At 36.4% G+C, this 14,995-nt stretch overlaps 1 protein-coding gene across 1 annotated transcript in view; it reads right to left on the bottom strand.

Moving 5' to 3' along the window:
- The window catches only part of SORCS2 (sortilin related VPS10 domain containing receptor 2), a 521,698-nt gene that overhangs the window by 93,489 nt on the left and 413,214 nt on the right, over positions 1-14,995 (bottom strand). The window contains exons 5-6 of the mRNA XM_057365256.1: positions 10,954-11,027; positions 1,077-1,141 (exon numbers count right to left, since the gene is read on the bottom strand). Coding sequence (XP_057221239.1) covers positions 1,077-1,141; positions 10,954-11,027 — 139 coding nt within the window. The remainder of the gene's footprint in view (positions 1-1,076; positions 1,142-10,953; positions 11,028-14,995) is intronic.

Below are 14,995 nucleotides of genomic sequence, written 5' to 3'. Positions count from 1 at the left end.
TGGCCATTGTTGCGTAAATTAGTTTCTCATTTTATTTAGAATCTAGCCAAGAAATATTTCATGAGTTTTTCTTCTTCTGCTGTTGGTTAAATAAAAAAAAAAAAAAAAAAAAAACCAACAAAAAATCCAACCAACCAATCAACAAAACCCAAACAACCACCAACCACATCACCCTCCAAAAAAACCTCCAAACCAAAAGCAAGCAAAAAAACAAAAAAAACAAAAAAAACCCATTGAAACACTCAAAATCTACCACAAAAAAACCTCCTTTTCATTCAAGTCCTGAAGAATCATCTTACATTGTCTCTAAAGTAAGAAGCTGATGAAACTGTCACCTTGTCTCTCAAATGTCACTCTAAAAGAGTTAGATTTTTTTTTTATCCAGCTTTTAACATGGTAACTTTGATTTTTTTAATAGAGCTGAAATGGAGAAAAGCTATGGGAACAGGGCAAGTCAAACTGTGCATTCTTTATGACTCACTTTTAAGACTGCACAGGAATGTAGATGATCTGATTCAAGGAATTAAATTATCTTTCAAAAGTATGATTGGTAACAAGAAACTATAAAAGCTTTTGGAATCATGGACTCTTTAAGCACATTCTGACTACTAATCTGCTTTTCCATTTATTTTCCTTTTGAAGTTTCCAAGTGTAGTGGATACTGTAAGATGAGGAAATTCTGAGTGATGGTGGTTAATGCACWAGACCTGACACATGCCATGATTCACATTAACAGACACTTACCCAGCACTAACACTGCATTGCCAGTTTTATTTGCAAATCAGGAAAAACTGTTCAGTGTTTAAATGCCAGGATAAATTGCACTATTAATGGACATTATCAACYGAGCATAGCATCTTGACATCAATTTGTCTTAAAGTGGAAAACAAGTAGATTTTAAATTACACTGYATTTTTATATAATAGGACAGTTTTGCTGACTACAAATAAATAAAGAATCTGACTTGCACACTTTCTCTTCTGACTGGTTTTAAAAACAATCCAAAAAGTATCTCTAAACCAAAGAGAAATTACTTTATACTAGGGTATCAATTGATGACATTTTCATTTGCATACCTCCACTGGGGTCCTGGATTTCCATATGAACTAAATCAAGGTCTCCGTCAACTCCAGCAACAGCCCTGAGAACAYAATAAAACCAAGTTATGTAGAGCCAGCTACAGAATAATAATTATGTGGATGGGAGAAAAGAGAAGATTTCATACTAAYCAGCTATAGAATTCTAGCTGGGAATAAAATAAACCCCATTCATAATGTTCCATTACTAACATCTATAAAGAAATTATTTTTTCTCTCCCCCACATTATATTTTTTTTCCATTTCTTTAGAGTATCTTCTACCAAAATATGCATAGAAATAGAATCAATTGAAAAAAAAAATAGAACAGAAATAGGCATGAAATTGGAAAAAAAACCCCTTCATAATCGTGAATTGATATATACACACACAGAGACATGCACGCGCTCATATTAACTGGCAAGTGCTATAGCATCTTTTTACAATTATGTTCAAAATTTGAGACCACAAGGCAGATTTAATGCTAAAAAAGAGTTAGATTCCTTTCATATTAGAAATATCTTAAACTTGACACAGTTTCCATAACAAATTGATATATCTTTGGTTTGTATATTCAAGAGAAGAGTAAGTTCTGCTTTGACAAAGAAAGTGAAGGATAATTTTAAGAAAAATAACCTGAGAAGGAAATTCAGTCAGAGTTGATCAAGGTACAGTTTAACTTTGTAAAGGTGTAATGGGAATATGGGATGATTTTCTCTTAATATCTCTCATATCAAATATGCTCAACCAAAAGATGAGTTTTATACCCTCAGGGCTTCCATTCCAGCCTGGGAATGGCAGCCCCAGCTGTGCTTTTTTCTGGCCCTTCTRTTGTCATTAGTCAGGCAGATTCTGCAGAGAAAGCTCTGAGCTGACAGTGGTGCTGTCACAAAGCGAAGCAGAATCCGGCCCCACTCCCACAGACACCACTTCTCTAAAGGCACGAGTCCATCGAGTCAGCAAATGTGAGCTGAACACATGCAAAGGACCTGCATTGAGTGAGAAAGTGCAGCTGGATGCAGATATTAAAAAGGTCCATTAGGATGCTTAAGAGAAAATGTTCATTTTGATACAATTATTAACAATCAAATGCAATAAAGCTATCCTTTGGATTGARATGACATCACTGTTTAATGATTTTAGTAGCAGTGATTTATGAGGAGCGGTTAAAACTCAGACTCAGTAATTGGTGGCTCCTCGGGAACTCAGGCCAGGGGGAAGAAACTGGATGATTTCCACTGCTGCATAACAACCAGAAATAATCACATATGCCATTTTTCCATAATAAGATAAATGATCATCACTCCAAAGGAAGAAGGGGAGGGAGAGGCATGAGCCCCCTCYAAGCCATAAGATGCCAGAGAAACTAATAGTGGGATATGGTTTCACAGCAAATGCACGGGAAAATCTTGTATTTATTAAGAATTTGGTCTCTCAAACACAAACTATTTTAGCATTTGGAGGCAATACATTAGGTTAGAGAAGATTTTAGATGCACTAATGTCTGATAATATATATGAGTATAGGGAAGGGTCTGTGAACTTTTTTGCTGTGTGCGCTGTTATCTGTTTCTAGATATCCACAGTACAAAATCAAACTTGCTGTAACTCTGCAGTCAGCAATTTGAGGGAAGGAAATGTTTGCTGAATATTTTACTTTTTAATTTTTTTTTTTATTTTTATTTTGTGTTAGACCTCAGGCAGCTGAACCAAAGAAACTTTTGGGCTGAATTTTCTGAGGCTGAACCTGACATGCTAATAAACATCAATAATGCAAAGAAAGTTTTTGGGTACTTCTGAAATTACCTCTTGTATCTATAATTTATCACACATGAGTTCATAAGCACAGTTTGAGGTATTTGTCAATAACTTTACCTTCTCATCTTTCTTTCAACAGCCCAGAATTACAATGATCTCACTTCTACCATGCTCCTCCTAACACTGGCAGCTGACACGTGTAGACTCTAATCTTGTTTCCAGTGTAATCTTATACAGCAAGAAGATGTAACTGGTCTATTTTAATGAAAACTGAAGAATGAAACTTTCCTACCCAGACTATTTTTCTCCTTTACAAGTTTATTACTGATAATTATTCAAGTAATTATAAATTAAGTAGAATATTTCRAAAATATGATTTGTGTTTTTCCTTCCTTACTCTAGTTCTACTGAAGAACTCTAAAAGCAGACACTATTTACCTAATAAAGATGTTGCACCCTCAAAGTCTATTTTTGAATACCAGCTACAGGGCAGAGTTTCTGAACTCCAAAGTCCCTTTACCCAGCTTTACAAACACTTAGGAATAGTCCTTTCTTCTTTTATTGAAAAAAGACCAARTCTCTTACAGCTGCTAAGAAAATCTCCAGAAGAGAGTATAACTAATAAAGAGAATTTGAAGCTGTATCCCTGAAGAATAAACTAATCTCATTTCTGTGGACTCCTCTGCCAACAGTACTTARAAGGTAATACTGTTATTTCACTGGTGCTTAAATCATGAACAGGAGGAAAAGTCGTGGGATGTTCTGCAGGCTGAACACAGAGCAGGGCTCTCTGCCCAGCTCCCTAAAATCACAGGCAAAGGAGGCACATCCAGGAACACAAACAGCACGTGGTTGTCTGAAAAGGAGAGCTCAGCTGCACGCTTTTTCATATTCAGGAAGAAATTTAAGATGATGTTGGGTTTTTTTTGCCTTTTAATTTACAAACTTATTACTATCACAACATAAGTGCATTATACCCATGTKAGGATTGTGTCCACACATCCATTCACAAGGACAGTTTACTGTTCCCATGTGGCTTTAGGACAGGATCTCTTCTGTCATGTAAAGCACAGATGCAATGGRCCCTTGGAATCTGACAGTCTCTTCCTTTTTGACTGACACTTCAGAATAAATTTTACCATTTCCCCCCGCCCCCAGTCAGAAAAAGCCCTTTCTCAGGAGCCATCGATTTTTCTCAGTTTCAGTAGTGGTTGTTTTTTGGTTTGATTAAAATTCTCCCACTCTTCTMAGAGTACTTTGCAATTAAAATGTTCACACTTCAGCAGTCTGGGACCATTTCTYTGTTTAGTTGTTTTACTTAGGTAAATTCAGAGTTTTCTTGTTGATTTTTTAATGTTTTACATCCAACTGCTGTGTTTTCCAATGAAATTCAGGCTAACTTTCAGATCAGACGTGTTTTCCTCTAGGAAAACAAATATTTCTTGACCAAGTGCACCATGCTGTTTAAAGCAAGTGCAACACACCAACACTTCAGATCACATAACAGGGTGGTTACAACCCTTCAGAATTAAAATAGCCCRATGTGACTGCAGGGTGGTGTAAATACAAGCAGCCTCAATAAGCTTCTTCCCTTTCCTAGGAAGACAAGTTCCCATTATCTCCCACCTGCTTGTCTGACACCATGTTGAGCCTCTTTAGAAAAACAGTTCTGCAGAATACAATTTTAGATTTTTTTGAGGAATTAGTTTTCTAATGTGTATGATTTTTTAGACTTTACAGCAGTTCTCCTGAAAGATTAGCTGTTGTATGACCTAATTCTTCACAATTCTTGCATTAGCGCTTCACAAGGTAATTTCACTGACCTTAACAGCATTACATCAGCATGAAAATGGTGCAATGGAGGTGACTGAAAAGCCCTTTGCATTTGTCTTGGTAGGTACATAAAAGTATGTTTCATGATACAACCACTAGATATGTTTTAGCTTTAAATAGCCATACTGAAACCCTAATTCTGTTAGAAGTTTTATGGGAGACCTTTGGTATTATCTTAATAAAGATTTTTCTTTTATACAGTTACCTCTCTTCTTCCTTAAATGTCCCAATATTTTCTTTCTCTAATTGAGTGCAGCATTATAAAAACACCAATGCTCACCTGAAATTTCAGTTTTATGTAATATTCATGATTATGACCATGAATACCAAATTCAGTTAATTACCACTGACAWGTAACAGTACCCATCTCAAAATGTGAATCATAAGCATTAGTCCCGTCTATGATAAATACGATTAAATTTTACTTCAAGGGGGAAACCCTCTTTTGTTTCCAGTAGTCCAGGCTCACTTTGWAGAGGAGCAGCTRTCTGCAAACACTGATCAAGTACAGYCTGCTATGGGCAAATGTCTTCCCYACCTTCAGCGGATCCCTTCATGGTTAAACATTTGATGCAGTTCATTTGGGTGCATATTAATGAAGACAAAACTTCAAACAGGGCATCTGAAAACAAAAACAAATCAAAACAAACCTGCTTGCTGATGTGGAGGAACCTCCAATCAAAGGCCATCTGAAAACTTGCTGGGTTCCTCAATCTGCCCCACTCATAATCTTGGAAAATGAAGTTTATCTTGGAATATGAAGTTACTTTATAAAAAGTAACGCTCTTATAGTGTTAGTTCTTATAGTGTTAATGTAAGTTCCCCACTTATACTGACTGATTTCTAGCAATTGGCTTAAGGGCACTGCCTTGCTTAGAAAGCAGGTCAAAAGCATTAAAATGTTGTCACTGAGTAATTTAAAATGGCATTGACTCTTGCCAAGCTGATCACTCTGCAAGACAAAACCATGATTTGATTCATGCAACCTAAAAATACATCTGCTTATGTCTGATCTGTGTTTCAGGCCTTGTTACCTTCAATTCCACTTTGAAAACCACACCTTAAATTATTCAGTCAATGTCTTACACAGCCAATGTGTGCTCTTATTTGTTTGTGCCTAAATGCTTTTTAATAAAAACATTTTTCCTGCCATGTTTGTCCAAACAAAGGAGTTGGAGTGGTTCGTTCCTGCCTTGGGTTCACCTTGGCTGGTCACCAGGCACTCACAAGCTGCTCTCTCACTGCCCCTTCTTAGCAGGACAAGGGGAGAAAATAAAATAAAAAGTTCAACAATGGAGATAAAGACAGGGAGAGATCACTTGTGAATTACTGTCACAAGTGAAACAGACTTGACTTGGGGAAGAGTAATTTAATTTATTGCTAATGAATAAAAGTGTAGGATAATGCCTCACCATGGCATTCACCAGGGGCCGCAGGGGTGGCTCTGCCCTGGCACCTGGAGCACCTCTTGCCCCTTCTTCTGCCCTGACCTTGGTGTCTGCAGGGTTGTTCTTCTCACATATTCTCACCCTTTCTCTCACACCTGTTGTGCATTTTTTAGCTTTTCTTTAATCTGTTATCACAGCGGCATCACCAGCATCACTCACAGGCTCAGTTTGGGTAGAGGGTTTGCCTTGGAGCTGGCAGGAACGGGCTCTCACACAGGGGCAGCTCCTGGTCTCATCCCATAGAAGCCCTGAACACTCTGCTACCAAACTTTGCCACATGAACCAGATGCAGTCACACACATCATCACGCAGAAATAGAAACAAAACCTATTCCAAGGGATTAAGTCAAATTTAAGAATAACTTGGCTAKCCACACAAGTATAAAATTCAGTGTCAAAGGCTCAATGAAATCCTCTTTGCATTTCTGCCCTTCAGGACATAACATTGCTGAAATCCTCTCTTTCACCTGACACTTGAATAGCCAGGCACACACAACACTTGACATAAATGGRGACAGCTGTGATTGAGTATGTGTATGGAATTTTGTGATGAGAACAGAACTTTGTCCCTGAGAACAACTGCTTTACCAAAATAAACTCATCACATTTTTTATTTTTACGTTCTTACCTTTCATGAAGATGGAAAACCTGTAGCTAAAAATAAGAGCAAYAGATACCCATAGCACAGGATTCACATATCTGAGTGAGTCAAGGATAAAGCATTCCTAAGGCTCTAGACAGTCATAAAAGAAATGTGTCGAGCCTAATTCTCKGGTAATTACCAATTCATTACTTACAGTCCCAGGGTATATTTGTGCTGGTGTAGACAGCTGATTCACAATCTATTCTTTGCTTATGTATTACTAAGACCTATTTTGAGAAATCAAAAGGATTTCTCAATGCTGCATAAGCCCTGGGGACTGAGAAGAATAGCAGCAGAGCTAAAGGAATCCCAAACTCCACTCCTTTTTCTTCTTCTCAAGGATTACCACATAATACAGCACTTTTGAAAATGGTTTTCATACACAAAAGCAGTTATATACCATGTAACGGGCAGGTTTTTGATGTTTTGCTGGGGTCGTTTATATATCTTTGTATTTCATCCTACACATGGACCAAGAATTGAAAAAAGCACTTATAAAGGAAGGGTACTATAACATCTTTTAGACAGAAATAATTGCACTGGGGTCAATGCATTTTGYAGGCAGAAGTAAAACTGGTAACAGCAAGTAAAGCTTCTTAATTTTACCGAACAAGAAGCTGCTCAAAAAATATATATAAAAAGAAAAAAAAAGGTTAATTAGTTTTAATACAGAAATAATGTATTTGTTTTCTAAATGTTGATACAAAATATTTTTTTAATTAGAGTGTGACTTAGTATTTTATTTTATTAGTTAGTTCTGCCTTCCATGCTTTTGCTTTRTAGCCCTTTTGCTTTCAGAATACAATAGAATGAACCATTTCATTTGGAAGGCACCATTAAAAAKCCTCCAGTCCCACAGCCTGACCTATTTATCGAAAGTTGATAAACACTGCCTAAAAGTTAAAGCAAAAATTAACCAATTGCCCAARTGCCTSTTAAACACTGACAGGCCTAGGGYATCAACCATCTCCCTGGGAAGCCTGCTTTGCMTCCTAAAATGTTAAGAGAAGACAAACTTTTATGAGGGCTTAGTCAGATTTTTTTAAAAAAAAAATAAATGAAACAAATAGGAAAAGCTAAGATGGTGTAAGAAAACAACATTCCATATCACAGAAGAAAGAAAATATTCTGTGCTCCTAAATTAGAGATGGTTGTATACACTTTCCACTGATGCCAATAATATTTTCATTTGTTCCATTACCATGAAAGATCAAATTCCACACATTAAATCTACAAAGATATTTAAGGAAGGATCAAGAACACTTGAAAAGCAAATAAACCCTAGCAGATATTAATATATTGCTTAAAAACCTATAGTATATATTTGAACGCAGAGATTTGAAATTCTCAGTCGCTACTGACCTTCCATTAATATAAATAAAAACCACATTTCATTAAATGAATTTTATTTGGGTTTTCATTGAGCAAAACAAAAAAATGCTTCTTCAGGAAATGCATGAAGACCTGGATGTTTCTGGAGGCACAGGAAAAAATTGTTTTTACAAAGCACAGTAAAATATTATGACTGATAATATTTGTAGTTACCAGACTGAAATAAAAATCTTAGGGCATATTATTAACCTCAGTGGCAAAGCTCAATTGAAATCAAAGAGGAAACATCTGCTAAAGATCTGCCCAGTGAAATGTTCTTGGCACAGCATCAGCAGAGACATGCCCTCATTTATCATGAGATGAACAATTAGTTTGACACAATATTTTTAACACATCAGATGTACACTGACAAGGAAACAATACTAGACTTGGTGTCCTTACAGTCAAATATGACAAAGCCCAATTCATTCACGGTTGAAAATGACACAAACACTTGTTTCTATCTAGCCCTTGGATAATTTGGGTGACAAAGGCCATAAAATACTGGAAAGTCTCACATGACAGACAAACTCCCACTGGAAAGTCATCATGTCCAACCCTCCACTCACAGCAGACTCTTTATATATTGCAAATTTCCATATCAGATACAAGTAAAATATATATTTTTATTCAATGYAAGTTCATGAGAAGGATAATTTGGTGGTGATGCACTAAACATTTTGCTTCCAAATCCTTGCTGCTGCTGGCTGAAACAGTTTTTGAGTGAAATTCCTAGGGCCATATATAGAAAAGAGGAAAATAACCCCCTTGAAAATATTTCAATCAGTTACAAACGTACAGATTGTACGTTTGTAACTGATTGAAATCAAATTTATAATTCTTATTTGTGAGGAATGTGACATTTATGAACAGCCATGACTTTGAAGTATTACATTGGAGTTATTCCTAYCAAATGATATATGGAAACATAAGGATTCTGAGACACAGCAAAATGCAAACTTRATATTAAACACACACTTGTTGGCTTTAATCCTTACATACAGTAAACAGTGACAGATTATTTGAGCTGGAGAAAAATTACACACATTTCAGTAGTTTGCTGTATTTTTCATAATTTAAGTATGCTAAATGTCAGATGAGAAAAAATTCCAATAAACAAGCATGTGAGWGAGAGGCTGCCACTCTTATTTCTTACCTGTAAGTGACTTTGATGGTTTTCAGACTTAATGCATTTTAATTTTTTTTTTTTAATAAAAGACAGATAACCACATTCTCTCATGATTTAATTCCCATGTAATCTTGCTGGGGAAGAATTGGTTATAAGGCAGACATGACATTTCTGACCCACAGTGCTACTTTTAGACCATTATACATTTCCACAGGGTATTTAAGAGACCTGTAAAGTGTATGGCCTAGAAACTCCACCTGCTGTGCAGAAAWAAGCTGTTCAATAGCTGTTCAAAACTATACTTTGCAGGAGCAAGTAAGCAGAAAGTGTCTGCTCATCTCAGCTATTTCAGCAGAAAAAGTTGAGGCAAACTGGAGTAAATCAGAYGAGTGTTAATACAAGCAAACCATAGGCTGGTTTTCTAAAATTRTGGGGTTTTAGTAGGTTACAGATTGACAAAGAGGCACTTGGATGGGTGAAAAACTTTTSTGTTGYGCCCAGGGCTAACTAGACCAACAGRGCAGCAGGGCAGGTGCTCCCAGCTCTTTCAAACWGGGTTTGAAATGTCCACGWGTCTCAATCACAACCTTMTCCCTGCCCAATTTCAGCAGCACAYGTGCCAGCAAGCCYTTGGACTCACCAAATTATGCTTTGGGCAGTGGCCAAGGTATCTGCAGATGCCACACCAGCTCTGTGTRCTCAGTAACCAGAAGTTGAAACAGGTTTTGTTTTGTTGCTTTGTTTTAACCTGAGTATCTATTTCAGCACAAGAGGGGAACAACTACCGGTTGAACTAGGAGGATCACAGCATGAAACCAAGATCAGCTGTCTATTCCAATACTGACTCCACCCCCAGCAAACCAAAAAATATCACTGAAAGCCAGATATGGCTCTGTAGACATATGGAAAATGATACTTTACACAACTGAAAAGGAACAGAGTCCATCTAGAACTTAAAAGCCATTTAGGGAACACAAATGTCTAGTGTAGCATGACTAAAACTTGTAAGTAGCACAAACTTACACTTTGAAATTAAATATGAAAGGTGGAATTGAATGTGAAACTGATCAATTAAAAGTAAAATTAATTTTCAAACTATCAAAAATTTAATTTTGGTTCTAAATAAGTTATACAATTTTCAAAATAATTTTATTTGCTAAAATAAGTGCATTGATTTATTTTTCAAAGATTTTGTCAACTTATTTCAATCACTTCTTAAATACTTTGGCAAACACATACAATGTGCAATACATGCACAAGATTTGAGCTGAAAATTATATAATCTGACATATGTGTCCATTYTTCACAAATTTCCTCAGCAGTGCAAGTGTATATATGACTCTAGTTAGTAAATATCATCCAGTCTCTCTTAAAAAAATGTTACAGATCTTTCTCTGCAGAAAGACAGCTCTTTTGAAAGATCAATTTCACAGTAAAATGGAGAGCAATTTCATCCAGAACTGCAGCTTTCTTTAAATGTTGGGCTCCATAGATCCAGACCTAYAGCCCTTCCATGTGCTGGTACTCACATGACCACTGGCATGAGTATGGTTTTCAATAGAGCACACAGACACACTGCCATCTGCAAAAGATGCCAAGGCTCCTACAGCCCTATCTGTACCTCTGTAAACATCTTTGGTTAGAGTGAAATACATTCATTGTTCATTTCATTATTAGGAAAGTAACAGATTTCTTACCAAAAGAAATGATCTTTAGAAACTCGYTCCTGCAGAAGGTTCCATTTTTTCCCCAAGTCAGTAGATACATAAATCTAGAAAAGAGGGGTAAAAAAAGTGAAAAATTAGACTATAGGAAACTGATAATACTGTACATCTTCAAAGACAGGCCCTATGTCACTATGAGAAAGACAGATTGTACTCAAATTAAAAGAAAAAAAAAAAACAAAACACAAAACCAAAACCACATTACCAGAAGCTTGGTACATTGTTTTTCAGAGTAACAACCTTTCATAGAGRAATCCTTTTAAAATATCATCTATAATAAAGAAAATTCTGTGACAATAAATTGTTGTTTATTGTGAAAACAATTCACAGCTCCTTTGGGGTCAGATTCTTTTTTACCTCAGCATGGTTACACAAGACGAATGGTGAAAAGGCACCTCTCTTCTCCTTCTTCCCATCATTGACCAAACAAGCACAAATGTTCCCTTTATGCCTCAAGCCTTAATGCTATCAAAAATATTTAAGCCAGGAAGTCAAAGATTTAAAACTTTCYTAAAATAGGACCAAAATATGTTACAGAAATGCTTAAGAGATTTGATGAGAGATGCACTCATGGGCTTGCTCCATAGACACTAATTTGTGACCCATGAGAAGTGGTCCCTCAGCAGAGAGGCAGAAGATGGCCTGGAGGAGAAGGATTCCAGCTCCACCTTCCCTATGAACAGCTCCCCTCTGGGAAAAAAAAAACAAAAAACCAAAAAACAAATGCTAATGATATGGATGGATATCAAGAGGGCAGATGAAAGATGCTTTCCCCCGGAATAATGTGGGATCTAAAATAGCTATTAAAAAAACCTCCTTCCTTTAGCATTTTCCTTCAAAATGTGTTTCCTCCTAGTTAAAATGGGAAGTTTCTATCAGACTGCTAAAAAGACAGATTTAAAGTCCCCTGCTGTCTTCATGCATTTCTTATTTGATCCAATTTACATGAGATGGRTTTTATCTTGATATCTCTAATAAGAGAAAAAAAAGACAAGTAGAACTGTTCTCTGATGCAGAAGTCACCAATTCAGTAACTGATTGTTCTGGATAAAAGCATCTTATTAGGAGTAGTAAGGAATGTTTTTGTTTTAAAATGGCAGGTCCACTGCCAAAAGATAACTAAGCCTCACAGTTAYGATTTTTGTCCTACTATAGAAAAACAGCAATATTAATATGTAAAGATAAAGGTTGAGGTAATAGATAAATTCACTGAAGTTTGAACTAGAGATAGAAGAGTATTTCCAAGTTACTCTGCACTTCACAATGACTGGGCTTTCTTCYATCACACACTCAATTAAACTAGATAGAGCACAGGGTAGGAAACTCCAGTGAGGACTCAGACTTTAGTACTGAACCAGTCCATGCACAGACAGAAATGATGGGGATGAAAAATTCTTCATCCTCACATCTAAATGATGGGGCTGCAGAGCCAGAATCCTGAYTTACCTGCTGAATTTCTGGTATTCRTTTTACATGGCTTAGGATTTGCTGCAGATAGGGTATTTTATAACTCCTGCTCGGAGCAACCTCCTGGGAGGGACGGATGTGGCTTTCAATGGACTGGACTACGCAGGGGGAAGACTCTAAGCTGCTTACTTCTTCAAACACTTGTCACCACAGGCATTACAGAAAAGATAACCATTGGGTTTACCATTTTTCTAAAAAGTCCCTGCTCACTGAGTAACCTCCCTCAGCAGACGGCTTACATCTGGGAGAGATGATCATTTAAGGSAATATCCTAAACCTGTTGTCTAAGCTGCAAAGAAAGCCAAGAATTCAGAAGTTCCTGGCAAGAGGGAAGATAACTATTTAGGATAAGGGACAAMAACTGGCACACAAACAAAGGGACATATTTTTTGTCATTGATGAATTTCAGAAGAAAATGAAAGATCCTTGTCCTTGGAACAGTGACGCCTGTACAGGAGAAGCCAAAAAAGGACAAACCAAATTCTCTCCCTTCCCCCAAATGCAAACTACCTCCTCACACACACATTTAAGATTGGAGTCTAGCAGCTTATGAGTGAAGAGCTTGGCTTTCTGCTTTTCTGCMATCTTACTATAAAGGAGAGTGAAGTAGGACTGATAAGGTATATTCAAACTGAAAGGAAATTTTMACTGACACAGTATTTGAAACTGATACAAATTAACATGCAACTGACTTACACCCACATTGAACTTTCYATAATTAGCAAACCAAATCACCCATAGGTCACTCAGGTGCATATAACAAAACTATTAATTGAGAGGTGAAAACAATTATTTTAGTGGACATATAAAATCTCTGGCTGCAATATGTAAAGCAAAAATATGTAAGAGGTCTTTTAATACTGTTTATTCTCACTCATTCAATAAATGTGTGAAATAACTGTTGATAAAATATTGAAAGTAAATTTCTGTTTTGCCATTATTTCATCCTTTCTGCTTGCCAATGAGCAATTAAAATCTATTGCATTCTTGTCAATTTAAAAAAAAAAAATCTAGAAGCATTTATGTTGGCTCAGCAAATAGCTGATTGTTATTCATTATTACTGAGGGGTAGCCAGGAAGAGTGCATAGATTTGAAGCAGTAAATGGATTAATCCAACCACATTGACTGGATTTGCATTCATTTATAGTGTCAGCTAGGGGCTAGTGCTTTATTTAAGCAGAATCTAGTGTTCTGAAAGAAAGAACAATGCATATTTTGCAATATTAAATAAGCCCAAAATCAAATCAAAAGCTGTGAAAAAGGCTGTGATGCTCCAGCAGACAAAGAAGTYTTGGAGGCTCCTGTTTATGAAGGAYCTGATCCTGTATTCCTTGCAGTCTTGAAAGTGCATTTGTAAGAAATCATTTGAGTATCAGGAGCTAATGGCTTCTCCTGAGTTTTCGATTGTGTTACATTCTGATACTACTTTCTTTTAGGGAAGATAAAGTTACTTAAAAACGTAAAGTGTACCGGCTCCTCAGGGCAATTTCAGATCAACATTATCTCTCAARATCATTGATTTTAGGAAAGTGACCTTTTCTTGTGTCAAGTTGCAATTTTGATTTTCAACTCCCTCTCTGCAAACATCACTTTATCTTCCTCTCCCTTCTAGGCCAAATATATCAGATTTGCTTCAAAACATAAGCAGGTTACTGACCCAATTATAGTCAAAGGCATCCTTCATTCCTAAACTTCTTAGGTAAAGATGTAGGACTTGTCAAGGAAGTCTTTATGGTTGACTCTTTTTAGTGTCATATTGAAAGCCTGAGAAAAGTCCATCGGATTACCCAACCCTTCCTGCCCCTTCCGGCTACTCCTGCAAAGCTATTCCTTAYTGAACACTTTGTAGGGTTTTTTTGTCCAGTAACATTTTAAGCATCATTCCTTTTGGGAGATTATCCATGTAAAAAATACCTGACAATGTTCCTAACATGCTTAATTTATCAAAACACAAACCAAATGCTTCACTTTGTACTTCTTCTTCCTCCTCTCTTCTGACAAATACTTCTACCCACTTCTTGTGGACTGGACAACTTGCTCTATATACTTTGGACTCTTATACTTCAAGATTCTGCCACTCTGTAACTATAAAGAATTCATTAATTTTATCTACTGTCAGGAACAAAAGTCAAACTAAAAAAAGAATAAATTCATAATGAATGTTTTTCATTACTTCAGGCTTCCCTGAAGTATTTTATTTACATAACATGCATTCAAATTATTTGTAATTGTGTTAGGATTTTGAATCAAAGCTAAGTAAAATATTTAGTGTAATTTGACTTAGATTGGTTTGCTATGTTTTTTATTCCAGTTCTATCCTTATTTGCAAATGCCTGTAAACATGAATTGGTTTGGGATCAGTTGTTAACTTATATCTGCAATAACATATCCCAGAGGGTGACTTGATATAACATCACTGGAATAAGTACAGTATGTGCAACTTCTCTGACTAACCTCACCACCTAAATATACACTTTCCATGAAGAATGATGAGGATTAAAATGGACTGGAGATTACCAATTCAAGTTTAAAGCAGGAGTAATGGTA

Source organism: Malurus melanocephalus, unplaced genomic scaffold (assembly GCF_030028575.1).
Source record: "Malurus melanocephalus ecotype Western Australia unplaced genomic scaffold, MMel_1.1 scaffold_50, whole genome shotgun sequence".
Classification (NCBI taxonomy): domain Eukaryota; kingdom Metazoa; phylum Chordata; class Aves; order Passeriformes; family Maluridae; genus Malurus; species Malurus melanocephalus.
The sequence above is the reverse complement of the archived record's forward strand: the minus strand, read 5'-3'. Positions and strand labels throughout refer to the sequence as shown.